The sequence below is a fragment of the Giraffa tippelskirchi genome, chromosome 11 (assembly GCF_054371585.1).
Source record: "Giraffa tippelskirchi isolate mGirTip1 chromosome 11, T2T-mGirTip1v1.2.pri, whole genome shotgun sequence".
NCBI classification, from domain to species: domain Eukaryota; kingdom Metazoa; phylum Chordata; class Mammalia; order Artiodactyla; family Giraffidae; genus Giraffa; species Giraffa tippelskirchi.
In genome coordinates, this window is record NC_137285.1 from 109,528,163 (window position 1) to 109,556,026 (window position 27,864).

General features: G+C 52.6%; 1 protein-coding gene across 1 annotated transcript in view; it reads right to left on the bottom strand.

Annotated features, from left to right (window-relative positions):
* Positions 1-27,864, bottom strand: part of OTOG (otogelin) — an 85,667-nt gene that overhangs the window by 6,699 nt on the left and 51,104 nt on the right. Inside the window, exons 33-53 of the mRNA XM_081541780.1 lie at positions 26,698-26,976; positions 24,471-24,588; positions 23,649-23,728; positions 21,344-23,142; positions 20,284-20,452; positions 19,851-19,996; positions 19,180-19,269; positions 17,130-17,313; positions 14,567-14,787; positions 14,220-14,358; positions 12,344-12,538; positions 11,919-12,131; positions 11,242-11,346; positions 10,957-11,064; positions 9,965-10,066; positions 7,039-7,137; positions 5,766-5,806; positions 4,242-4,317; positions 3,937-4,115; positions 3,085-3,189; positions 2,791-2,910 (exon numbers count right to left, since the gene is read on the bottom strand). Of these exons, the coding sequence (XP_081397906.1) occupies positions 2,791-2,910; positions 3,085-3,189; positions 3,937-4,115; positions 4,242-4,317; positions 5,766-5,806; positions 7,039-7,137; positions 9,965-10,066; positions 10,957-11,064; positions 11,242-11,346; positions 11,919-12,131; positions 12,344-12,538; positions 14,220-14,358; positions 14,567-14,787; positions 17,130-17,313; positions 19,180-19,269; positions 19,851-19,996; positions 20,284-20,452; positions 21,344-23,142; positions 23,649-23,728; positions 24,471-24,588; positions 26,698-26,976 (4,568 nt within the window). The remainder of the gene's footprint in view (positions 1-2,790; positions 2,911-3,084; positions 3,190-3,936; positions 4,116-4,241; positions 4,318-5,765; positions 5,807-7,038; positions 7,138-9,964; positions 10,067-10,956; positions 11,065-11,241; positions 11,347-11,918; positions 12,132-12,343; positions 12,539-14,219; positions 14,359-14,566; positions 14,788-17,129; positions 17,314-19,179; positions 19,270-19,850; positions 19,997-20,283; positions 20,453-21,343; positions 23,143-23,648; positions 23,729-24,470; positions 24,589-26,697; positions 26,977-27,864) is intronic.

The following is a 27,864-nucleotide window of genomic DNA, read 5'->3' on the forward strand; positions in this document are numbered from 1 at the left end:
GAGAAGACTCTACACATGAACATCACCAGATTGTCAATACCGAAATCAGATTTATTATATTTTTGCAGCCAAAGATGAAGAAGTTTTATACAGTCAGCAGAAACAAGACCGGGAGCTGACTGTGGCTCAGATCATGAACTCTTTATTGCCAAATTCAGACTTAAATTGAAGAAAGTAGGGAAAACCACTAGACCATTCAGGTATGACCTAAATCAAATCCCTTTACAATAATACAGTGGAAGTGACGAATAGATTCAAGGGATTAGATCTGATAGACAGAATGCCTGAAGAACTATGGATCGAGGTTTGTGACATTGCAGAGGAGGCAGTGATCAAGACCATCCCCAAGAAAAAGAAATGCAAAAAGGCAAAATGGCTGTCTGAGGAGGCCTTACAAACAGCTGAGAAAAAAAGAGTAGCTAAAGGAAAGATATATCCATCTGAATGCAGAGTTCCAAAGAATAGCAAGGAGAGATAAGGAAGCCTTCCTCAGTGATCAATGAAAAGAAATAGAGGAAAACAATAGAATGGGAAAGACTAGAGATCTTTTCAAGAAAATTAGAGATACCAAGGGAACATTTCACACAAAGATGCACACAATAAAGGACAGAAATGGTAGGGAGCTAACAGAAGCAGAAGATATTAAGAAGAGGTGGCAAGAATACACAGAAGAACTATACAAAAAAGATCTTCATGACCCAGATAATCATGATGGTGTGATCACTCACCTAGAGCCAGACATCCTGGAATGTGAAGTCAATTGGACCTTAGAAAGCATCACTACGAACAAAGCTAGTGGAGGTGATGGAATTCCAGTTGAGCTATTTCAAATCCTGAAAGATGATGCTGTGAAAGTGCTGCACTCAATATGCCAGCAAATTTGGAAAACTCAGCAGTGGCTACAGGACTGGAAAAGGTCAGTTTTCATTTGAATCCCAAAGAAAGGCAATACCAAAGAATGCTCAAACTACTGCACAATTGCACTCATCTCACATGCTAGTAAAGTAATGCTCAAAATTCTCCAAGACGGGCTTCAAAAGTACATGAACTGAGAACTTCCAGATGTTCAAGCTGGATTTAGAAAATGCAGAGGAACCAGAGATCAAATTGCCAACATCTATTGGATCATCAAAAAAGCAAGAGAGTTCCAGAAAAACATTTACTTCTGCTTTATTGACTATGCCAAATCCTTTGACTGTGGATCACAACAAACTGTGGAAAATTCTTCAAGAGATGGGAATACCAGACCACCTGACCTGCCTCCTGCGAAATCTGTATGCAGGTCAAGAAGCAACAGTTAGAACTGGACATGGAACAACGGACTGGTTCCAAATCAGGAAAGGAGTTCGTCAAGGCTGTATATTGTCACCCTGTTTATTTAACTTGTATGCAGAGTATATCATGCGAAATGCCAGGCTGGATGAAGCACAAGGTGGAATCAAGATTGCTGGGAGAAATATCAATAACCTCAGATATGCAGATGACACCACCCTTATGGCAGAAAGTGAAGAAGAACTAAAGAGCCTCTTGATGAAAGTGAAAGAGGAGAGTGAAAAAGGTGGCTTAAAACTCAACATTCAGAAAGCTAAGATTATGGCATTCGGTCCCATCACTTCGTGGCAAATAGATGGAGAAACAATGGAAACAGTGAGAGATTTTATTTTGGGGGGCTCCAAAATCACTGCAGATGGTGACTGCAGCCATGAAATTAAAAGAGGCATGCTTCTTGGAAGAAATGCTATGATCAACCTAGACAGCATATTAAAAAGCAGAGACATTACTTTGCTAACAATGGTCCATCTAGTCAAAGCTATGGTTTTTCTAGTAGTCATGTATGGATGGGAGGGTTGGACCATAAATAAAGCTGAGAGCCAAAGAATTGATGCTTTTGAACTGTGGTGTTGGAGAAGACTCTTGAGAGTCCCTTGGACTGCAAAGAGATCCAACCAGTCTATCCTAAAGGAAATCAGTCCTGAATATTCACTGCAAGGACTGATGCTGAAGCTGAAACTCCAATACTTTGGCCACATGTTGCAAAGAACTGTGACTCATTGGAAAAGACCCTGACGCTGGGAGAGATTGAAGGCGAGAGGAGAAGGGGACAACAGAGGATGAGATGGTTGGATGCCATCACCGACTCAATGGACATGAGTTTGAGTAAGCTCCAGGAGTTGATGATGGACAGGGAGGCCTGGCGTGCTGCAGTCCATGGGGTCGCAGAAAGAGTCGGACACGGCTGAGTGACTGAACTTTACTGAATGTCAGGAACTCTAATAGTTCAACAATAGCCCTAAACCCTCCAAGAAATCCTTTTCCTTTAGGTGTGTACAGAATGACACATCTCCATGCTAGTGCTGGACACCCATTGGCTCACTGCAGGACTGAACAGTACATCTGTGCGGTGCAAGTGTGCCTCGGTGTGTGGCATGTGCACTGGCCTGTGGAGGTGTTAACGGCCCTGTGGAGTGTGTGGTGCGTATGAGTGGCTGACTGCCCATGTTGGTGTGTATGTGAGAAACCTAGAATGTGTGACAGTGTATGTCTGAGTGCACCTGGAAACGCTCATGTGATGTGTGCGGATGCAGTATGATGGGGTCAGAGCAAAGATACACGGAGAAATGTGGAGTTAGGGTGGAGTCAAGGTGGCTGGACATGTCCAGGTTCCAGGGAAGCCCTCCTTCCACACACCTCCACACCACAAGACACCCCTGCCCCTACCCGCCACCACCACTAAGACAGCCAGTACCCCGGCCTCCGGTCATGCTGCAGGGAGAGGCGGCTGGCACTGACCTTGGCACACTCGGTCTCGTTGAGCGGTGGGCAGCTGATGGGCGAGCGGACGAGCACGGCACCCAGGGGAGTGCTGCTGCAGTGGTGGCGGGTGCAGTCTGCGATCCAGGATGCCCCGGGCTGGGGGACAAGGGTGGGTGATGAGGACTTGGGGACGATGGCCCGAGTGAGCCAACAGGGCACAGTTCTGAGGACAGGTGCCACCCAGAACTTGGCACTGCCCAGGACCCCATGTGGACCCAGTCCTGGGAGCTGGTCCGAGGTGTCCCAGTTGTGCAGTTAAGGGCTGCATACCAAGAACAGGGAGGTGGTGCCGTTGGGGAAGGTGAAGAGGCAGGACACATTCCTGCAGGAGCCACAGCAGGCCGCCAGGTCCCTCGGGTGCTCGTACTCCTGGTTCTGTAGGACAGGGCAGGATGTGATGGGCCTCAGCCCCAGGGCCCACCTCCACCCTCCTGCGCTCCCACTCTCTGCTTGTCCCTGAGCCCAGAAACCAGAGGAGGGGCCCTGCAGATGGCTGGAGAGAAAATCCCCAGCCTCCTTCTATGTCCAGCAGGAAGGCCGTCCTTATGTCTACCCTGAGCCTCCCTTACAGCCCTTCTTAGACCCAACCCCAGTGGACTAAGAGACGGCATTGCTGCTAATTAAGGGTGCCAGTATTTGTTCCAGATAGACTTTCATTCGGGTCCCAACTCCTGGGAGAATGTTGACAAACACCTGGACATCCCTAAACTTCAGTTTTCTCATCTGAAAAATGGGAATAATTTCAACATCTTTTACTCGACTAATACTTATCCAGGCCTCACTAGAAGCCAGTTGCTGTCCTAGGTACTGGGCATGTAGAAGCACTCAACAAATGGTAGCAACACAAAGACACAAACCAAGACGATAGGGAATGTGCCAGGCATCAGAAGGTATTTAATAAATGTGCGTTTTCTCTGTCAAATGCCCACCCTCACCAGGTCTGCACTCTTGCTGTTCCCCTCTGGCCTCAGCACTTTCCACAAGGGGTTTTGGAGGTCTCCTGCCATGCCCACTCTCTAGACTCGTCCAAAGAGCTTGGGCGAGCTTGAAGGGCCCCACTGACACCGAGGGCACCAAGGGTCTGCAGGCCAGCCCCCAGGGCCCCCAGCCCCCTCCCCCTACCGCCTCACAGTGGACGTCACACAGCACAGAGGTGGTGTTGATCTGGTAGAAGCTGGTCAGAGGGTCGAGCACATCAGTGCAGCGGGACGTGTGGCACACGCCGTCTGCCGAGAGCTCCACCACCGTCTGGCCCGGCTGCATCACCCCCAGTTCGCGACTCAGACACACGGGGGCCTTCACTGGATGGGCAAGCAGGGTGGCGACAGTCAACGAGAGCCCAGCACCCCTACCAGCCCCAGGCTGACTGGCCCAGCCCTGGATCGCCCAACCTGCTCTACCTCCCCGGCTTCCCCCTCCCCACTCACCGCACTCATATTTGGCGCAGCCACACACGTTCTCCGCGCTGCGCATGAACGCCTCGTCCAGCTGGGACTTCTCCCACTGGGTGGGCAGAGGTGGTCAGCACCCCAGGGTGGGGGAGGCCCAACCCCACCGTCGGGAGCAGCCTGCCACCTGGGGCCCTCTCTCTGTCAGTAGTTTCCTTGCAGTGGGTGGGGAGGGGGCTGGCAGGCCTGTTGGCCAGGGGGGCCCTTGGCACCCTGTGAGCTCAGTCACCCACTTACAAGGATGCCCGGGTGGCTCCCGAGCCTCCTTGCTGAGGAGTTGCTCCCCAATGTCCTCTTCTGGGCCTCGGGCCTCTCCTGTCATCCTGAGCACCCACTGGCCATATCAGCGGGGCCCCTGCATGGCTGGTGGGCCAGAGCCCTGCTCAGCTCATACACTTTCCTTCCTCCTTCCCCAGTTAAAAGGAGAAAAGGCTGGGATGGGGGAAAACATGAGAAGACATGAGGGCTGGGTGGGAGAGAGGGAATACTTATGATCCAGAAAATCATGTAAACAACACAACTTTAAACACAACTTTCCATTTCTTAAAGTATTTACAACTTTTCTCCATGGCCATGCAGCCTGATAGTTAAGGGCATGTTTTCTGAAGTCAGATTTCCTGGGTTTCAATCTTGGTTCTGAGATTTACTAGCTACATGGCATTAACCTTAGTTTCCTTTTTTGTACTGAGACAATCATAGACTCCACCTCATTTGAGTTATCATGAGAATTAATATGATAATGTATATAAAGTCTAATCAAAGCTATGGTTTTTCCAGTAGTCATGTATGGATGTGAGAGTTGGACCATAAAGAAAGTTGAGCGCCAAAGAATTGATGCTTTTGAACTGTGGTGTTGGAGAAGACTCTTGAGAGTCCCTTGGACTGCAAGGAGATCCAACCAGTCTATCCTAAAGGAAATCAGTCCTGAATATTCATTGCAAGGACTGATGCTGAAGCTGAAGCTCCAATATTTTGGCCACCTGATGCAAAGCACTGACTCACTAGAAAAGACTCTGATGCTAGGAAAGATTGAAGGTGGGAGGAGAAGGGGACAACAGAGGATGAGATGGTTGGATGGCATCACTGACTCTATGGACATGAGTTTGAGTAAGCTCTGGGAGTTGGTGATGGACAGGGAGGCCTGGCATGCTGCAGTCCATGGGGTCGCAAAGTTGGACACAACTGAGTGACTGAACTGAACTGAACTGAAACATTAGTTACTGTCATGAGTATCACCATCATCTCCACCATCTCCACCTTCCCCACCATCCCGACCACCATCAATGTCTTCATTGTAGTACTTAATCCTCACCACAACTCTGAAGCATGATCAGACCCACTTTACAAGCAAGGGTACTATGCCCAGAGAGCAGAACTTGGGACAAGAATGCTGACTTGCAATTCCAGGCTCATTGACCAGATGAAAGGAGTGGAGAAGGGAAAGAGAGGAAAGAAAAGGGGGAGGAAGACCAGGGGGAGTGGGGAGGGGCAGGGTCTTCATACCAGATGGCACCGGGGCACTGGGATTGTGTCGCAGTCACATTCTGAAAAACAGGAGGGGCCAGGACCCACCTCACCAGAGATGTCCAGGTGGGAGTCCCCTGGGCCTTCCAGATTCCTCACCACAGGTGCAGTCTCTCTTCTAGCCTCCCTCCATCCCCACATGGGGGCTGCAGCTCCCCTGGTTGGGCAGGTGGGGTGTGATGGGCCCATAATTGAATGTGCAGGGAGGATAAGCAGGTAGATGGATCAACCGCAGGTTCCCTTCCATCATCTGGGCTTCATCCCTCCCAGTGCTCCAGAATCCACTAAGCTGAGCAGAGTAGGGCCTCTCCAAGAAGGAACATGGCAAGAGTGGAATTTCTGATCATCTGCATTTCCCAAAGTATACACTCAGCAAGCTGAGCTCTACCCTGAGCTTTCACCCGTGAGCGAGTCCAGTTCTAAGCTGCAAAGGAGCTGACTTCGGAGGCACCGTTGCCTGTAACATAAGGGCTCCACCAGCTCTCGCTTCAGGGGGAGGAGAAGTCAGGGTCACAGCGTCTGTGAAACACGCTTTGGAGTCACCCACTCATGCAGCAAATAGCTTTAAGCACCTATATGCTGAGATTTTTCTGTGCTTTGGGGACAAATCCTTGGATAAGACAAACTAAAATCCCTGTCTTTGTAAAGTTTACATTTCAGTGAGGCCTAGAAAAAGCAAGCAAAATACCCGGATGCAAAAGAGAGTTTTTGAACTCTTTTGAAAACCATTTTTAAATAAAGTTAGCTGGTATTCATTACTGATCACTGCCACTCCCTATGGAGAAGGCAATGGCACCCCACTCCAGTACTCTTGCCTGGAAAATCCCATGGATGGAGGAGCCTGGTAGGCTGCAGTCCATGGGGTCGCACAGAGTCGGACACGATTGAAGTGACTTAGCAGCAGCAGCAGCAGCAGCCACTCCCTACCTGCTTCCCAAAAGAACTTCAGGTGAATTTGAATGAAATCATGATTACTATCCAATGGCTGCAATAAAGTTTTTTTTAAGGTGGAAAAGTTCCTTTTTGCAACAGGGAGGTTGCTTATTTCCTTCTTTTATTCTGGGTAGACAAAAAAATGTCCAGCACTCAGGGAGTGATGAAGCCAGGAGGAAGGCTGTTTGAAGGCTTCCCTCTGGTGACTCTGGAGGAGGAGAATCTGAGCCAGGTGCACAGTGGTGGCCCTGCTCCTGCCTCCCCCAGGGGCCCTGGGTCTCCACCTTTGGGGAGGGGGCGTCTCTGTGTGGGGACTTACCACAGGACTTGTAGGGGCAGCAGCGCTCTGGGCTCCACACCTCCACCAGGGCCGTGCCCATGCCACATTGCACATGTGGGCAGCGGAAGCTCTCACACACTGCACGGGAGGGGAGGCAGGGGATGCGTCAGACACAGACACCTTGGAGCTGGAGTTCTCAGAAACACTTTGGCTAAGGAAGGGGTACCTCCCGGCTCCCCTCGAGGCCCCCTCAGTGTCCTCAGACACCCTCTGGAGTCCAGGGGCGAAGTATGGGCTCCTGAAGTCACCCCATAGATCTATGTCAGGACACCCTAGCTCTGCTCCAGGAGGTATTAGCAACATGACAGTATTAGAACCTTAAACTCACTCAGCTGGGCCTCCCTCTTGGGATTCTGTGTCACCCTGAGACTAGTGCTCCAAGGGTAGTCAAAGACCAAGGGAAGCTCTCCTGATGGACAATTCCTCTCTAAGAAGAACACAGTTCCTCCCATACTGTGGAGACTTCCTCCTCTGGTAGCCCATCCTGGCCCCCATCTGCTCTGCTTCAGCAATGCTACATACACTCCAGGGCTCACACTTCCCCTCTTCCTGCTCTTCAGCAGGTCCCCTCTTAGTTTAGGATTCCCCCGGCCATTCATTGAGAGACCAAGACAAGGAGGAGGGAATCCTTGGACACAACTTTCTGGTGGGGAGGGAAGGTGCCAGGGACAATGCTGAAGGTGAAAGACTGTAAAACTTATTTTATCTACTAAAAAAAATATTGGCATAGGTAAGAATTATTAATCAATGTTTCAAAAACCTAAAAGGTGAAAGGTGAGAAGGACATTTGTATAATGTCTAAGTGATAGGTTACTTTCTGTTTGAAAGAGGAAATTTGTAAATGTAAGATGGACAGGTCACCCTAATCCAGGGCCAGCAACCACAGAGTATGTGCCTCCTGGTGTGATGAAGCTCAAGAACAGTGTAGATCTTTAGCCTGAATCCATGAAGTCTTGGTTCTGATTTCCAGTTTATAGAAGCACAGAAGACAGAGGAGCAATGTAAACAGTTCCAAGAAGAAGCAACCAGGTAAATCCAGAAGGTGAGACTTTCTGCTGGACCATAACCCAAACTCTACAATTTAGCATCACGTGGAAGAAAGGACACTTACTAGATTCAAAGACTCTTAAGAGACACAATGTTAATGTGTGGGTCTGGCTGGGATCCTGGATTGGACAGACCAGGCGAATCATAGACTGGGTGTGATAGGACTTGAAAATGTATTAGCAAGAAAAGTAAAGGTCATTCACTGAAAATCTGGCTTAAAAAGAGCATGTATGGCATAAACTCAATTTGGTAAAACACATTTATATTGTATAAAGGCATGGAAAATATCTAGAAGAATATGTACTGAATTGGAGGATATTGACAATAGGATACCTGGGAGGTAGGAAAATTATGTTTTCATTTTCTTGTATTTACTTGGATTCAGTGCTTTCTACAAGACTAAGCGCTTTTGCAGGAAAAGTGTAGTGAAGACTGGGACAAGGTAATATCAATGGCCTCTGTTTATTGAGGGCGCTAGTGGTAAAAAACTCATCTGCCAGCGCAGGAGACAGAAGAGACACGGGTTCGATCCCTGGGTCTGGAAGGTCCCCTGGAGGAGGGCATGGCAATCTACTCCAGTATTCTTGCCTGGAGAATCCCATGGACAGAGGAGCCTGGTGGGCTATAGTCCACAGGGTTGCAAAGAGTCAGAAATGGCTAAAGCAACAGCACACACTATATGCCGAGCACCATTATATTAAGGCAGTATGTACATAGCACACACTTCATGTATATTATCTCTAATCTTCACAATATCCCCTTGAGGCACATATTATTATCAGCATTTTACAAATGAGAAACCTTGGCTCAGAGAAGTCATACATTGCCCCAGGCCACACAGCTAGTAAGTGATTGGCACTCAAAACAGTGACTGACTCCACACCGCTGTACTCACTCCACATTACTCGAGTCCTTCCTGAGAAACAGGAGAGGGAAGCGGAGAAGGAGAGATGAGGAGAGAGGCTGAAGAGGACGGAGGAGAAGAAAGATGCTGACCCTCTGCTCAGATGAGCTTTGTAAACGCTTTGTGACAAGTGGCCTCTGAGCCCCCAGGTGCAGCTGCTTGGTCAGGTACAGCGGGGCCTTTGGGGGAACTCCTCTTCCATGGGAACCTGCATTGCTTCAAAGGTGGTTCTAGAAACTGATCCTGTTGGGGCTGCCCTTGCGGTGTCCTGGGAGAGACCCCTCTCCTACAATGCTCTGTGCCAGTGTGGTCCACCTCACATTTCTCCCACAGTTGGTATGGAAAGTAATTTTTGTAAATTAAGTCATATTTAAATTTAACCCTTTTGTTAATGTTCATCCAATAGATTTGCTTAAAGTCGATGATGCTGGCTGTACTATGACTATGCTTATTAGGTATTATTGTATACAGTAATATGTTAAGGTATATCCTATATATATACAGGTACTATGTCTTGTAAAAATATCAGAAAGGGCCCACTTTGATTTATCATTGCAAAATAACAGGGCTTCAGAGGTTTCAGAATGCAGCCTTGTGTAGGGACTATGGGAACAGAGGTGGAGACCCTGAGGCAGGGGCCCTGGGTCAGTCAGAGAATGAGGACTGTGGATCCAGGCTGGGTGGGTGGGAGTGGCCTAAGCATCTGTGCCTCAACCCAGGCTCTTGGGGGCCTCCATGGAGGGGACAGGGACCTTCTTTAGGAAGCCTCAGAGCCATCTATAGGACAGCCCAGACCCTCGCCATTCAGCTTCCAGGGTCTGGCCCAGCTTCCTCAGGTGGAGCCTCCTTCCATGGCTTCCCCAGAGCCCCCTGCTGAATGCCCATGGATCCCAGGGTGAGGGCTTTGTGACGGAGCCCCTTCCAGCCCTGGCCCCCACGTCCTGCAGGACTCACCGCACTGGTACAGAGGACAGCAGAGCTCCGAGGTGTTCCTGTCCACGATGAGTGCCTCCCCTTCCTGACACTCGGGAATGGGATCCGGACAGTCTCCACAGGCTGAGGGGAGAGAGGGGCTACCCCTGTCACAGGCAGTCCCCGTGCTGGGGAGGGCAGTCCAGAGCAGGCGGTTGTAGGAAGCACCTAAACCTCAGTTGTGACATTAGCCAGACTCATAGCGTTACCAAACCAAACTTAGGTCTGCTCGCCTGCCCGCAGTAAAGCCAATCTAAAGACACCTAGTTGTGGTGAAGGAAAGTGCTGTGGTTATTGCAGGCACCGAGCAAGGAATTCAAGTTTGAGCATTAACTGCCTGTTCTCCTTACAGGCTTCCCTGGTGGCTCAGATGGTAAAGAATCTGCCTGCAATGTGGAAGACCTGGGATTCAATCCCTGGGTTGGGAAGATCCCCTGGAGAAGGAGATGGTAACCCACTCCAGTATTCTTGCCTGGGAAATCCCATGGACAGAGAAGCCTAGTGGGCTACAGTTCATGGGGTCACCAAGAGTCAGACACAACTGAGCAACTAACACTTTCTTTCTCCTTGCTTGGAGCCTGCAATAAAGGCTGCACTTTCCTTCAGCACAACCTGGAGTCAGTAAGTGGGCTTTACTGCAGGCAGGTGAGCAGACCCAAGTTTGGTTTGGTTATCGGAGCAGTGTGACATAGTCCCACGTGACCCGTCCTGTAGTCAGAACCAGGAAGTTCTCCCTCACCTCCACCTAAGTTCTTTTACTGAACAAGCACCCATCTTCCTGTAATGTACGGCTTGAAGCAGTGGTGGTTTCCTCCTACACCTCTTCCTGGACAGGGGTCTCACCCTTCACCCTGTGCCCCTTCCACCCAAAGATCCCCACCCTTTCCTCCCAGCCACCCAGGGAAGCAGGGGTGAGGGAGGCGGTGGCGGGGATCCGGGCGGGCCTGCTGCCATCGGAGGGCACGTCCACCCACCACAGAAATAGGAGATGCAACACGAGTCACCCAGGCGGCCCGCGATCAGGATCTGGTCCCGGCGGCAGCTGGGGACCTGCACTGCCTCACACAGGTCCGGGTCACACTCTGGGGGAAACAGAATTTCGGGGTTGGGAGCAGACCCTGCGTGGCCATGCCTGGGCCCCCACCCTAGCCCTCTTTCATTTCCAGCCAGAACCCAGTCGTTCCCAGAGCTAGCCATGCTCCCTGCCCCTGGGTGATAGGTGTCCCACCCACCCCTCAGCCCCACCCTGGGCCTCTCACCACAGCTGTAGCTGGGGCAGCAGGAGTCCTCCTGGAAGTGGGTGAGGAGCCGGTGACCGGGGCTGCAGGTGGGGGCGAGGCCCTCACAAAGAGTCTGGTTACACACTGGCCCGGGGGCCACAGGGCCTGTCACCTGGAGGCCAGGACTCCCCCCAGCCTCCAGCACTGCCTAGACCCTGGACACCTGGCCCCCAGCACTTCCCTCAGGAACCATGTTCTTGGAGAAGGCCCCTGAGGATCACATAGGGTTCAGGACTGAGATAGAAGAGCCATCAGAGTTAACATTCATCCAGCGGGCCGTGTGCCGTCTGTAGTTCTACTAAATCAGATCAAACTTCTATGATTCTCATAACAACCCAGAAAGTGGGTACTATTATCAGCCTCATGTTACAGGAGAACGGATCAAGACACCGAGGATGTTAAAGGATCTGCTGAGGCCACAAGGCTGCAAGGTGGTAGAGGAAGCGTCTACCAAGCTGCCTGGCTCCAAGTGCAGTCCTGCCCCACACTGACTCAGAGGGCACAGCTCCACCCACCTACCGTGGTCCTCCACTCTCCCCAACACACCCACACAAGACACTTTCATTTCCCCAGGCCTTATCCTATCCATCAAGGTCGAGGAGCAGAGCTGGAGTCTTTTAACCATCTAACAATTGAGGTCTAAAGGTGGGACTCACCGCAAACTGTCCCCAGGCAGCAGGGGTCCTCTGTGGGCTGCAGCAGGGCCACCTCCCCGAAGCGTGGGCAACTTTCAGGGCGGGGGCCAGGGCAGCCCAGGTCCACGGGGACGATCGTGTCTGGAGCTTGGCACTGGTGCTGGCAGCAGCCACTGAGGGAGCTGTTCCAAGTCTCCCCCAGGGCCCGCGGCACACCCGTGCTGTCTGTGCAGGCTGCAGTGAGCATGGTGAGGTGCCAGGGACTGAGGAGGGTGGGGAGACCCAGACCTTCCCAGGCCAGACCCTCCTTGGGAAACTGACTACCCCCAGAGCAGACCTGGAAGGATGCAGGGGGCCTCGCCACGGGCATAAGAGGGTGAAGGAGATTCTAGGGTCTACCAGACTCTAGGGAAGACTCCCTCTGCCCGGGGAGGGGAGGGACTTACCGCACTTCTCCTCGGGGATGCAGAGCCCCGAGTGGCGTCGGTGCAAGATGGTACCCTCGGAGCAGACGCAGCCCTCGCCCAGCACCTGGCACTGCTCTGGGTCCAGTGGGCCCAGCATCCCATCCTGGCATGTCTTGGGGGGCTCACAGGCTGACACACATGCCTGGTATGTAGAATCGCTGGAGCATAGGAAGGCTGCAGGGGCACAGCAGTGGGCACCAGGCCTGGCTCAGACCCCAGGAGGGTGGGCAGGGGGCTCATCTGTGCCTCAGCAGAGAGTATTAATTCAAAAGGGTTTAGTGCATTGCCGCCTTCCTCTAGATCAGGAGCCAGCAAAGCACAGCCCACAGCCCAAATCCAGCCTCTGCCTGGTTTTGCAAATAAAGTTTTATTGAAACACAGGCATGCCCATGCACTTACTATTGTATCTGGCTGCTTCTGTACTGTAAGAGCAGAGTTGAGTAATTGTGACAGAGACAATTAAAAGCCTCAACTATTTACTAGCTAGTCCTTTACAGAAAACATTTGCCAACATCTTGTTGTAGATCAGTGCTTCCAAACTTCCTTGACTGTAAAAACTAGATCTTACATTGTGGTCCAATATACACTAGCACATAAACAGTGGCCCTTAAGCCTGACTGCAAAAGGGAGCTTTTGCAACATCATGGCTGGGACCCCACCCCAGACCAATTGAATTAGCATTTCTCACTGTGGGGCCCAAGCATGAACACTTTTTGAAGTTCCCTGAGTGATTTCAAACGGTAGCCGGGATTAAGAATCACTGATGCATTATAACAAAAAGCCTTTTTTCACAAAACAATACTTAACCTTTCTAGGTGTAGTACACACTAGGGTTTGTTTTTTTTTTAATTCTATTCCATTTTTAAATGCTGATGCCAACCCCCAAATCAGTAGGTATGCTGATTTCATACCCACTGACTTAGGATCCACAGTCTGAAAAACACTGTGCATGTATGCTCAGTCTCTCAGGCGTGTCCGACTCTTTGTGACCCCACTATACTCCTCTGGCCATGGGAGTTCCCAGTCAAGAATACTGGAGTGGACTGCCATTTCCTCTACCAGGGATCTCCCCAACCCAGGGATCAAACCCACATATTCTGCAGCTCCAGCACTGGCGGGCAAATTCTTTACCACTGAGCCACCTGGGAAGCCCCTGAAAAACACTACCCTAGATAAGCTTATCTTTTCATCTTTTCCTGGTCATATTATAGATATGGTCTTCCTTCGAGCTGTCTCCAGCCTTTCTGGATATGTCCACATTTACAAATCAAACTACTTTAGGCTGGTCCACCCCACCTACCCCACCAGTGCAAACCTAATGGGGGGTGGGGAGGAATGGCTCTCACATCCATCCTCAACGAAGGAGAGGAGAGATCGAAAGAGAAAGACGACCAAAAACTAAGAGAAAAGGACCAATATTTACTGGATGGAAACATGTGATGGGCCTGTGCGAGGCACTTAGTACACGCTATCTCTTGTCACCTTCAAAACAACATTCAAGGGAGCTGCTACAACTACCCCCATTTTACAGATGAGGCAAGGAAACAAAGAAACTAAATAATAAACTAATAATATTTATTTGATGTGTTCATATAAATTATAATAAAAGTAAAATTTTAAACTTGTTAGTAGTTTATAGATTTATTTAGAAAATATTTGTAAATTTATTCATTGATATTCATTAGTGAATGAATGAATAATTGAACCTGGGAAAGCCCAGACCTGGACTCAGGTCTGTGAGCCTTTCTCCTACTCTAACAAGGGTGAGGGACGAGAGCAACAGAAGGCATGGAGGAGACCCCGGGGTGCCCCCCTCCCACCACCTCCCTCTCCTCTCCCCTCCCCGACAACTCACGGCAGTAGTCGGAGCGCCGCCACTCAATGCACACGTGGAACTTGTGGCACATGGCCACATACACAGTTAGTGCCACGCAGGGCTGCTGCACGTATTTGGTGTCCCGGATCCACAGGTCACAGAACGACTCCGGGGGGACCTGGGCCGTGCATCAGATGGTGCTGCCACCCTGACCCCTCACATGCCAGGGCTCAGCTCCTCCCAGCCCAGCCCAGAGGCAGCAAGGAGCTTCTGCAGGCTCCCAACCCATCCCAAGATCAACACCTCTGGGGAGTTCGCCCTCGGCAGACAGGAGCTGCCATTCTCAGCCTGGGAAGTACCCCCTGCTGGAGCCCGGTGACACCTACAAAGCGGTGGCAGGCACTGAACGTGCGGTTGGACACCATGCGAAGGCAGGGCGAGCAATCAGCCGTGGCACAGCTGTCTGGACGGAAGCGAGTCTGGCCAACTGAGGTCAGGGAGCTGGGCACCTGCCAGCTGTCCAGAAAGGGAGCAGGGTCTTCGGCCTCACCCACCACAGAACCATCCTTCAGGGTGAGGTCATTGGCCGCATCCCCATCACAGATACCTGAAAGGAGCAGAATTATCCCAGTGGCCACAATAATCTCTACCACTCCCAGCTCCCCAGCTGTCACACTGAACTTTCCTCACAATAACTCTTCGAGGCTGGTATTACTGCTATCCCCATTTTATAGATGAGAAAAATAAGACACAGAGAAGCTAAGAAATTCCCTGTGGAAGAAACTGTCTTTGTTTAGGAAATATACATCAAAGTACCTAAGGATAAAGGGACCCATGTCTCAAACATATTTTCAAATGGTTCAGAAAAAATGCATTTATATAAACTGTATATGCATAGAGAACTGAATATATAAAATGCATATATACATATATAAATGCATATTTACATATACATGTGCATATATATACACACACACACAGACAGGTACAAGGAAGAGAAAGAAAGAGAAGCAAATGGACAAAATGTGAACACTTGGTAAATCTGGGTAAAAAGTACATAGGAGTTCCTTATACTAGTTTTGCAACTTCTAAGTTTAACATTATATCAAAATTAAAAGTTACTCCAAAAAAATCTGCTTTAGTAGAGATTGCTAGCTAATTATAGTACCTGTCTCCTCTTCCTCCTGGACGGCCCACTAGCCTACTTCTCCCAGGCTCTCTTGTGGCTAGCGAGACCATGTGATGAGTCCCCCACCAATGGAATGTGAGTGAAGGTGATGGGCACCACTTCCAGGCTGGATGAGTAAAATTTGCCCAATTCTTTGCCCTTCTGTGCAGTTGGAATCTTGCATTGAAAATGACAGGGCCATGGCATGGAAGGAATCTCCATTTAGGAATTTATGTGTGCAAGAAATAAACCCCTATTGTGTCAAGGCACTGAGATGGGACTCAAGTTCATCTGTCACAGCTTCTAACATGACCTTAACCTCCAGCTTCATCTCTCACAATCTAGGCTACAAACACACACTTCCCTGCCCTTGTCTTCTGTCTGAAACATGTTCTCTGAAGTCCTTCCTTCACATGCCCTTCAGATGCATGGTCCCTGACCTTCCCAATTCTGTGTGACAGGTTCAGTTTGCAGGTCTGTCTTGCTTTTTGAGTGCAAGGATTCATTTTCCTTTATAGTCTCACTGTTTCAATATTTCCCCAAGTTGTCTAGCAGGTGTCCAAGACACCAAGTATTAGTTTGGATAAAATAGAGATAAATTAGCTGACTTCTGCTCTGACACCTCTAGCCACTAATTTCATGAATATAAAGCATAATTTAACACAAAATCCTCAGATTTTTATCAACAGTCCCAATGGTCAGATTTTTGGTCTTGGCATTGAGTCATGGAAGGGTGTCAAAAAGGCATCATAGGGAGAAGCTGGCCTACCAGAGGCTGACCACAGCACCCTTCACCAGTCATAAACAGTGGGAGGAAGAAATGATGAGAAAGGATGGCAGAGGAGGTGCTGATGGTGGTGGAAGAGTGTGTGCCTGTGCACGTGTGTGTGTGTGTGTGTGTGTGTGTGTGTGTTTGTGTAAGAAGAGATGGTTATATCAGTAGGAATGGAAGCTTCATAAGACACATTTTGCCTGTTTTGCCTACTCCCTAGTGGCTGATACTCAGTAAATATGTGGTGCACAAATGAGAGAATGAGCAGGGTTCAGACTGACATGTGTTAGTGCATATGTAGAAGGCATTTTGACAGAGTGTGAATGAATAAAATGGGTGCAGATTTACGGATGGAGGGCATGCAAGTATGTGTGTTTAAGTATTCCTGTGTCATCCATCATTACAACCATGGCAGTCAGTCACGGAGTGTCTTATGGGGGTCTTTCTGTATCTGCAAGAAGCAGCAGTTCACGCTCAGACTCCTGTACCCCTTTTTCTTACCAAAATACATCCGGGCCCTTAGGGAAAGCCCTCTGTAATCATGCTATGGTCTGAAGAGCACTAGCTCTGTGTTGTGGCAGCTCTGCTGTGTGATATTAGGCAAGCCACTTAACCTCTCTGAGTCCCCTTTCTTCCTTAGTTCAATGGCTATCCTTCAAGGCTGTTGTGTGGATAACCTGGAATAAGTGAGATCAGAGGGTGGAAGTGCTTTGTGAACTGCCCAGGCGGGCAGACACGGGGGATTATCTGGTATTAGGAGCCTATCAGGGAAGCTGACAGACCATCTCGGCTGAAGCGACAACTGGCCGAGGCCAGAGCCCTGCACCATCTCCCGGCTGGCAACTTCAGCCCCAGGACACAAGACATTAGGTCTCTGCCCCAGTGGCTCCACTGGTCCCACCTCTGGCTCGGCACTCTGTCCCAGCTTTCCCTGTTCCAGAGAACTGGTGTCTGGGGACAGAGGTGGGCCAAGGAGTCATCTCGCTCCCCTAGCTGGGGCCCCTCTCACCGCACAGGCCATGGCCCTGGGCCTCGCTGGCTCTGCTGGCCTCCAGGATCATGAGTCCTGAGCTGTGGAGCCACTGGATCTGGATGTGTGACGGCGTCCGGATCACATACATGTGGCCTGTATCCTCAATCCTGAATCCATGCCAGCTCACAGGGGGCCACACAGGCTGTGAGTCCACAGATACCTTGTGAGGAGGGGGGTGTTCAACGTGAGCACAGCTTGTCTGCCTGTCCATTCATCCCTCCATCCATCTATCCAACTAGCAGTTATTAAAAATCTGCTGTGTGACGGGCTCTGTTTCAGGTACATGCAGCCAAGACACAGTCCAAGGCAGCACAGAAAATTCTGAAATCATCTTTTATGAGCACAAAACAATGACACAAATGCAATAGCCAGAGGCAGGCAACTTCTATATGCCAAATATGCACAAATCCTGAGCCCTTCCAATCACTCTCTTCTTTCCTGATTCTGCTCAGGTCATTTCTTCTGGGACATGCTCATTATGTTTAGCTACTCAGTCGTGTCTGACTCTTTGCAACCCCATGGACTGTAGCCCATCAGGCTCCTCTGTCCATGGGATTTTTTCCCAGGCAAGAATATGGAGTGCGTTGCCATTTCCTTCTCCAGGGAATCTTCTCAACCCAAGGATCAAACCTGCATCTCCTATGCCTCTTTCATTGCAGGAAGATTCTTTACAAACACTGAGCCATGGGAGAAGTCCTTTTATTCTGGGAGATTTTCCCTAAATCCTCAGCCTCTAAGTTGGGTACCCCTTCTCTGGGGTCTCCCCAGATCTTTGCTGGCCTTTAAGACAGATTTGTTCCTTCATCATGACTCTCAGTGGACTGTGAGCTTCTTAAAGGCAGAAACTATGTCTAGTCACTCACCTTTGAATCCCCACATCTGTCTTGAGGCCTGACATAAATTGAGGGTTCGATGCATGTTTGTTAAATATGCAACACTTTAAACTCAAAGCTACAACCACTGCTACATACAGACAAGGTTAAATTTGTATGTATTATGGATTCTCAGTTTTACTCTGTAGAAATGGGAGATGAAAAGATTAGGATTTTAAAATATTTATAATGACTTTATACCTTCCCACCTAAGCATCACTGTTTTATTAATCACTTGGCAAATTATCCAGTGCATAAACTACTGTGCTGAATAGAGGGAGTCCCAGCCCAGTAGTCAGAAAACTTTAATCTTGGGCAAGTCCCTGGCTCGCTCTTAACTTGAGCCTTCTGAGCTATACAGACAGTACCGTGGGCTCCGCGATCCTGAAGCATGTGGGACAAAAACCAGGGAGTATTATGCTGAAGCCTAAGCAGTGGGTTATCCTGAGAGCCTCACAAGGTGTGGACCTTGTGTTCAATGTTCATGAGCAGATTCTAGTAAGAGGGCTGCAGGTCTTGCCTCAGGAAGAGGTGGGGAGAGCGGGGACTCCGGGACCTGAGGAGGAGTAAGCCCAGTTCACTCACCTGCTGGGAGGAGCAAAAGCAGGGCCCTTGGGGTGGGCACCCCACAAAGAGGGGGCTGTGGTCAGTTACCAGCCTTCTTGACAGAGGTGGGCTTAATGGGAATCCAATGCAGCTTAAATTCAGGGCTCCTTGCTTAGACAGTCCCCTTCTTGGAAGGGGCCCTAGTAGTGTGTTCACATGGCCTTCTATTTTTGTAAAAATTGCAAAAGTGAGATACTGTGTCGGCCAAAAAGTTTGTTTGGGTCTTTCTGTCGTATCATCTTACAGAAAAACCTGAATGAACTTTTTGGCCAATCCAATATTTTAACCACAATCATTTAAGGCTACTGTCTCTTGACATTTAACTTCTTTTCAGTCACAATATTCCTCCTGGTACACTTCCTCCCCTGACATTAGAGGGGTCACAAATTTGCTAATGAAAATCACCTCCAAGTATATCTAATTTTGCATTACTTTTTTAGACGGTCCCTCCTCACCTTTATCCCAAGTTATGAATAAGCTTCAAAGCCCCTCCTGCCCCTCGCCTGATTGCTGCCCTGACCTGTGGGCTGGCTCCCTGATGCACTCACCTTGCGGTTGAAGCGGTCAATGGTGACCTCGTGGGTCTTGTGAGTCACATTCAGCATCACCACACAGAACGGGGGCCAGTTAAGGTGCCCCTACAGAGAGAACCCAGCCCTCATCAACCCGGAAGCCAGTGGTGCTGACTCCTCCTCCTGGGGAGCAGCTCTCCCCATTTCCTCAACCCAACGCTCCCTCAATATACTAAGAGCACCCACTGCAGCTGTGCAGATGGTGCACAGAATCCCACAGAACACTCTGGTTCCACCTGACCTCCTGCAAGCCCCCCAAAAAGCTGACACCTTCCACCTGGCTCATGGGAGCATCCCAGTAGGTGATTCACTGCAGCCAGCATCCTTGACCACAGACCACATCCTAGGGATGGCATTCCAGCTCCTCTGCATTTCAGAGCATTTCAGTACCTCTCACAGGGCCTAGGCTGCTAGGATGAGCTGTGAATGGTGCAGGCCCCAGGAAGGGCCAGGAGGTGGCGCTCCACTCACTGTTTCCCGAGTGCTGGCTCCAGAAGACACCCACCCGGCCCTTGCTGTCGGCAGGGGCCTCCCCATCTGTCCTCACCTCTGATAACCCTTAAAAAAGCCAACTCACTGCTCAATCTCCCCTCCAAACCTAGTCAAGTCCCGAGGTCCCAGCAGGAAGGGAAGCAGGGGATAGTCACCAGATTGGCACTTTTGCAGTCGAGGACGTGGACGGTGACTATTTCTTCGGGTCTCTGGCTGAGGATGTAGATGGCCTCCTTGAACAGGGCCACGTGGCTCCCATCAAAGGTGACAAAGCTCAGATCAGGGAAGATTGAGCACCGGCCTGGGGAGGGGAGAGACGAGAAGAATAAACAGATGCCCCCAGGGCCAAGGCCACTCAGGAGCACCAGGCCTTTTCCGGGGTGATCCAGAGCCCCTGGAGGCTGGCTGCGGGGTCCCACAGAGATCAAAGGTTCACAGGGGTAGGAAATCTGCCAGGTCAGACGTCCTACTGCGGGTTCATGTCAAGGTTAGCCCGAGAGCCGAGAGCACACAGGTGAGGGGCAGAGGTTGAGCTAGGGTAAGGGTGTGAGGGAGACACGGGAGGCTCCGGCAGACCCCACGACTCACAGGCGCACTCCCAGATGGGGCAGCAGCGGTCACCGCCCACCCTCATGGCGAGGCCCAGGACCCCACAGCGAGGGGGTGTGGCGTCCTGAGGACAGTGCTGGGACTGGTTCACACGGATCAGCTCGCCCTGCAGGCAAATGTGGCGGACGCAGTCCTGCTCGGCGATCGGCTGGGGCACAGGGTGGAGGAACAGCTTGAGTGACCCCCTTGGGGCCGCAGCCAATCACTCCCCCTGCCCTGGCCCACCCCCAGCTCGGCGATCGGCTGGGGCACAGGGTGGAGGAACAGCTTGAGTGACCCCCTTGGGGCCGCAGCCAATCACGCCCCCTGCCCTGGCCCACCCCCAGCCGTGAGGGCACAGATCCTTACCCTTGTAGGTTCCGGCAGGCGGGGGACCCTGAGGCACAATGACGAGGAAATGGTGCCTTCACCCTCCCTCCACCCACCCAACACAACATCAAGGGCCTGGGGCTGGGCTGAGCATGAGACCAGAATCAGGGACTGAGTCCCAGAGAGTCTGCATAACCACCTGGCCCTGCAGAGAACTCTAGGTACACAGGTGTGCGGACCACTAGCTCAGACTCAGAGAAACCCAAAACATACACACTTTATCTCTTTTCCTACAAACACACAGACATATACCATCTTGCAACAACATACATCACACGCACAAGAGCACACACGCAGATAGATGAGTGTTCACATGGCATCCCATACATGTAAACACAAACGAGTTCACACAGAGTCCCATGTGGGCACACAGACATAAACATGCTACACACACACCAGCACACCTTGCTGTCACACCAAGCCATCCAACAGGCCCCTGGGCCCCAGGTGGGGTATGTGGGATCTGCTATGGCATCAGGGGCCCGAGGAGCCTGAGGCAGGGGCCAAGATGGTGGCTAAATGGTCATCTGGCAGCCTGGAAGCTGGCTAAGGAGAAGCTGCAGCCAGCCGTGAGGATGTGAGAGCATGATCGTGTCCAATCCCAGGGGCAAGGGAGGAGGGAAGGCACAGAGGGTCCACAAACGGGAGCAGATCCTGACAAGTCACTCACGACACAGGTGGCGGATGTATTGGTCTCAGCGGTGGTCACCAAGCCCTCGGCTGAACCCGCTGAGACGCTCTGGACTGCGGGGGCTGAGTGCCCAGACTGCTGGGTGGTGGCCTCTCCGTCTGGATCTGCTGGGGGCTGAGGTCCTGCTGAAGTGCCGTGGGCCTCAGCCAGCTGGGGGGGCAGAACGAGCGGGCTCTCTCGGGAGGCCGTCCTGGCCGAGACTCGGCTCAGCGGGTAGGATGTGGGCACTGGAGGCACTGTACCAGCCCAGGGGCTCTCAGCCCCTGTCACCAAGGTGTCAGCAGCATGGGCCACCACAGGCATGAGCTCTGTGGGGCCTCCCTGGGCAGAGCCGGATACGCGGGTGGGCAGAGACACCTGCTTGGACAGGATGGCTATCTTCTCCATGGTGCTCTTTCGTGGGGCAGCAGATACTGTGGAGGCCACCCCTTCAGCCACAGCCACGACTCCAGGGGTTGGCAGTGTGGCTCCCAGAAGCAGGCCTAGAGCCGTGTCTGTTGCCTGAGGGACCGCATGACTGGGCGGGTGAACCTGGGCCATGACAGCCGGGGTTAGAGGCGGTGCAGGACTGAGGGTCCCAGCAGGCAGAGTCGTGGCCACGGTGAGAGACGTGGCCTGTTGCTGGAGTGGAGGGGTGAAGGTAGAGCCTTTGGGGCCAGGCGTGGCCACTGGGGCGGATGTCCCCACTTTGGCCAGGGGCAGGCTGGTGTCAGGAGGCAGGCCGGAGAGTTGGGCTGGCTGAGTGGACTCCAGAGTGGTGAAGGGTGTGGCCCTCAGCCCGTGAGCAACTGTAGACAGGCTGGCGGCAGCTGCAGTCCCCAAGGGCCGAGCTGGGGGCCTGGCGGCTGTGGTGGCATGCTGGGCAGGGCGGGCTGGGGCCATGGGGAATGGGCTTGGAAGTGGGGCTGCTGGCAGGCCTGTGGGCTGGCCGGGCCCGGGTTGGACCTTCTCTGGGGAAGGCACGGTCTCCACGCTCTCAGTCACCAGGGGATGGGCAGGAATCTGTTCTGCAGCCGTTCTGGCCTCAGCTGGGGGGCTGCTGGGACTGGAAGGGCCCTGGACCTGTACAGATTGTGGGACCCCTGTCCCGGTCATGATCTTTGTCATTGCAAGTGTCAGCGAAGCTTCACGGGCTCCTGAGGAAGTGGGGGGCCTGGAGGTCACTGCCGGGGAAGCCACAGGCCTGGAGGAGGGACTTGCAGGCAACTCCAGGCTGGGGAAGGGCTGGAGGGGCGTCGTCTTAATGGGCAAGGAGCCAAGGCCTAGGACCGTCACAGCTTTGGTTACCAGGGGGAAGCGAGGAGCGGGGGGTGACAGAGAGGAGACTGTGATGTTGGGGCTCTCGGCCAGGATCACAGTCACCCTGGTCGTCTCCATGGCACCTAACCCCATGCCAGATGTGAGCATGAGCTGTGAAAGGGGGAGGGATGAGGACTCTGGGGCCCTGGGGCTAGCCTGGTGGTCAGTGGCCACTCCCTCGCTGGCCGGGGCCTCTGTGGGGTGCTCGGGGAGGTTAGAGGCTGTGACTCCCAGTAGCTGTTGCTGAGTGGCCTGGGCGGGGCCTGGAGACAGCGCTGGCCCCTCCGTGGCTGCCGTGGGCGGGTTCAGGGCTGTGGTGAGCGGGGCAGTTGGTGTGAGTGCTGGCCTGTGGGATGAGGCCCCGGGAGCTTCCTGTGGAAACTGCGGCTCCCTGTCACTGGGAGTGGGCAGCGCTTGACCGGGAGGCAGGGTCTCGTTGCCAAGGGCCTCCGTGGGAACCAAAACCACAGGCTCCACACCTGGGGCGGACGAGAGAAGAGGCTCAGCCAATGGGGCGACTCCTGCATCCAGGGGTCATCACTGGGCAGGGCTGTGACGCGGGGCTCCTGGGCTGGCATCCTTGGTGAGGGGGTAGGCAGCTGCCGATGGCCAGTCGGGCTGCCTGACCCACCCAGGGCCTCTGTCATGTAGTGTAAGATGACTCAAGAAATCAGCAGGTCCCTGCCCCACACCTCAAACCCTGAGTCCAGAGCCCAGTGACCTCAGGTCTGAAACTGGCCACATTCTCAGCACAGGACCCCAAGCCAGTCTCTTCCCCACATGGGCCTCATTTTTTCTCTCTGTGAAAAGCGGAGTAATGGACCGGATGAGTCCTTGCCCGCTCTAGAGGATCGTCACCTTCCAGAGGCCCCTCTGCTGACCCTGCTTCTCCAGGGACCAGGGGGCTCTGGTGAGCATGACTGGTCAGTGAGACCGGGGGATTTACAGGACAGTGGAGGAGGGGTGAGAAATCCAAGCTACTCACAGTCCTCCAAGTGGACGCATCTCTGCGTGACTTCATCCAGGACCTTGGGGGTGGCACACGTGGGCACACAGCCCTCCACCCTGAGGACAGAGCAGGGCGCTAGTTAAAGGTCTGGAGCACAGGAAGGGGCAATCCTTCCACCTGGACGGAGCACAGGCCTCATCCTTTCTCATGACAGAAGTGTGTGTGTGTATATCACGTACACACTCACATGAACCTCCGTGGAGACACCGTGCACAGGAGCACACCTACTCTATCACGCGTGCTGCACACTCCCGCCCCAGACAGAGAGAGAAACGTGAACAAGGGCTGGTTATGCACACCTGGTGCCCACACTTACACATATACACACGTGTCTCCATTTAGGCACATTTTCATGTTTCTTTTCCACACCTGGAGGACTCAAAAACATTCACACAGACACTTATATGTCCACAGTCTGCCAAAACATCAGTGTACACACTCTTATGCACACACACCCAGCTACACCGACACCCAAATACTTGCAGCTCATATACAAGTACATACACATAGCTGTGTACACCTGTGCACCCACAGCCACCCTTTACACCCACATGAACACACACAGGACTCAGCTATATGCACACATGCACAAATCCATATGCCCATATCAGTCAGGTTCACCCTGGTTCACACGCATCCCCGTACCCAGTAAACAAAGCATATATATATACAAGTACATGTGAAAACACACACGTCAGTACAAGCTCATGCCTAAACTCACAGATGCCATACAAACCCATTCACACAGATGAATGCTCAAACACTGATGTACGCACCTTGACTCCCACGACCCCTCACCTGGGCACATCCTGGCAGCCAGTTGCCCGTGGGTCCCGGCAGGTTTGGAAGCAGGGGCTGGCACAGGCATCATAGCGCCACTCACAAGTGGGGTAGGCAGCCCCCGAGGGCTTGGCATCTGGAAAGGAACCCCAGCCCAGGGCCCTGAGACTGATTGACACTGGGCACCAGCTCCTGACCAGGTGCCCGAGCACAGAGGTCATCCCAGCTCAGCCCATGCCCGCCTGCTCCATGGACGAGATGAATGGGCTCATGAAAAAAAAAAGTGAAGACTGAAGTGAAATTTAAAAATAAAATAAAAAGCCAGCCTAAGGGGAAACTGTATTCTTGAGAGTTGAGGTCAGTGTCTGGGGGGATCCTTGGGTTGGGACTCTGGGACCTTGGTTTTGCGGGGGGCTGAAGTCTCAGCAGGGTGGGACTATGGAGCAGGCAGTTGGGGCTGGACTTTGAGAGGCGGCCAAAGAGGCTGGGACCCCTGACCTTTCCAAGAAGTTGCCCTGTCACCCTGCCCCTCTGAGACCCTGGTGGCCAGAATTGTCCCCTCCGACCTCGGTGGCTAACGATAATAACAGCCAACTCTTAACAGAAAGCACTACACTCAACATTTCACAAGTATTTACTCACTCATCCTCACAAGTAGCACTATTTTAAAGATGAGGAAACTGAGCACAGAAGATGCTTGGAATATTAAACTTTCCCAGAAGCGATTTCCTCCAAAAAGGCCTTGTAGCTGGTGCCTTGACAAATGAAGGATCTTCAGGGAAAGTCTGGAGACCATTGGGGGGTTTCGAGGTAATGTGTTAGTCACTCAGTAGTGTCTGACTCTTTGAGACTCCATGGACTGTAGCCCAATGGACTCCTCTGTCCATGAGATTCTTCAGGCAAGAATACTGGAGTGGGTTGCCATTCCCTTCTCCAGGGGATCTTTCTGAGCCAGGGATCGAACCCAGGTCTCTTGTACTGTAGGCAGATTCTTTACCGTCTGAGCCACCAAGACCCCAGACCATGTTGGCACAAGTGGCCAGTCTCTGAAACTGTGCCCTGAGCTGAGAGGTGTGGGCAAGCTCCCCAGCAGGCTGAGGGAGCAGCCCCAGTCTGACTCCCCAGTTCCCAGCACGGCTGCTGACTGTAAAGAAGCCTGCTTTTCTAAGATCCTTGAGACCAGAACTGGGAATTTACATCTGAGGAGCACCTACTGTGATCCAGGCCCAGAGCAAAGCCCAGGAGACACAGTCAACCCTCACAACAACCTTCTGAGGCAAATGTCCCCATTGTACAGGTGAAGAAACAAGAGAGGGGTTCTGGGGCTCTTCCAAGTGCCAAGGACTAGGGTCAGGATTCAAACCTGAGGCTGTCTGGTTTCATAGCCTGGGCTTTTTTCACTCTGCCCTGGTGACTTCCAGCAACGGACACAGTCCTGGCATCATAGCCAGTGATGAACCCACGCTGGGTGGGGTCCCCAGTGGACTTGACAGGTGACCACTGAATGTAAGAATGAGCTGGCCCAGCCCTGGGCTGGGAGGGGCCGGGGATGGTAAAAGAAAGGCTGACTGGGGACACTTTTACACACACACGCATGTAAATGGATCCATTCATACAGCATGGGTGCCCCACAAGCGCAAACATACATGTCCACATACAGGACAGACAGGTCAGCCTGGAGCAGTAAGGACATTATAATCACTGTCTCCAGGGTGTAGGCAGAGAACAACTACTTTTGGGGCAGACCCACCTGGCAGGGGGATGGCAAAGCCCTGGAAGCCATTGGTCTCAGCTGGAAAGGGCACGAAGCTGCCCCATCACCACCCAGGGTCTGGGGCCTCTCAGGGGGACAGGGGGTCTGCGGGCTCCTCGGCCTGCGCCCCAGTGGGCAGTCTTTGAGCTCACAGGGCAGGCATGTGCCTCCATCAGCAGGAAACCTGAGCCAGCAGGCTATGCAAGCTGTGGCCAGGATGATCAGTTTCCTCCTCACTTCCACAAAGGCCACCTTATTTTTAGAGCATGTAAATGGCCTGCAGGAGTAGGCAGACCCAGGAGGCTGGCTGGGCACTAAGTCACACTGCCGAAGGCTCCCTGGGCCACCAATATGGAGGCCAGGCCCCCTCCCATCTCAGGGGTGGCACCGTGTGGCCTCCTGCGACAGGAGAGTGAGGGTCTCGTCTCTCAGGGGCAATGGGAAGGGTGAGGTGGGCAAAGGGCAGGCAGGGTGAGGCAGGTAGACACCTACCCAGAAGGCTGAATAGCGTGCCCTGGCGGAAGGCCTCCGTGTGTTCATATGGCCGCAGGGCCAGCACTGGGCCCGACACATAAAGGAAGGCCCCGGGCTCTGCCAGGGACTCCAGGGCCACCAGGCCCGCGCGCCACGTCCCCCGGTGCAGCGAGAAGGAGGCCTGGTGGCAGAAGGCATCGCCGGCCTGCCACTTGGCCAGCTCCAGAGACCCGTTGGCTGTGACGTGGAGGAAGAAGTTGGGTCTGTCCGCTGCCTCCAGGGACACCACATCTGGGTCTGCAAAGAGCCACGGGGGTAAAGTCGGCAGAGAGGGATCCAGATGGGCGGGGGCGGGGCAGACACCCAGGCACCATCTGCAGTCTCAGTGACCCAGGACTGGGCCCTGCTCCTCCAAGCCTGAGCCCCCTCCCCTTGGCCCATCCACCTCAGCCTGCTGGCCACCCCTCTGCACACACCAGCGCTGCCTGAGGCGGGTGGTGATGGGGCGCTTACAGCCCCAACAGCAGAGCCTTGCGCAGGTGACCAAACCGGCCCCTCCCTCCCTTTCTTCCCTTCCCTCCTTCCCTTCTTCCTCCCTCTTTCCCGCCCCCCTTTCCCCTCCTCCCTCCCCCCTTCCGCAAACATCTCTGAGGCCCCTCCATGTGCCAGGTGCTATTCTAGATGCTGAGAAAATGCCAGGAGTAGGACAGGCAGAAACGGCCGTCCTGGCGGAGTTCTGCTCCATGGGATGTCCTGGACAAGCTGGGTTTTGCTGATTGGCCAGGTTTCAGTTTCCTTGGTCCTGCCCCTCACAGAATCCCAGAGGGTCAGAGCTGGGGGACCTGGGGACTTGAGTCCAACTCATGGAGGGGAAACTGCTCCAGAGCTCGGCCCCTCTGTCCTCTCTCCTGTCTCCACAAGGGCCTATTTCTAGAGAGAGTGCATTGTTGCTGGGTGGATCTCCCCCCCAAAAAAAACATGTACACACACACACACACACACACACACACAGGGCCCTGCAAGGTCAGGACCCAAATCCACAAGCAGGTGTCTGGAGTCCCTGCCCGCCACGGCTGGCACGTTGTGGGCAAGTGAATTAACGCCTCCAGGTTGTGAAGGATGAACAACGTGTGAAAGCCCGGCACCAGACCTGGTGCGTCTCCCCCATCACCACACCTCCCCTCG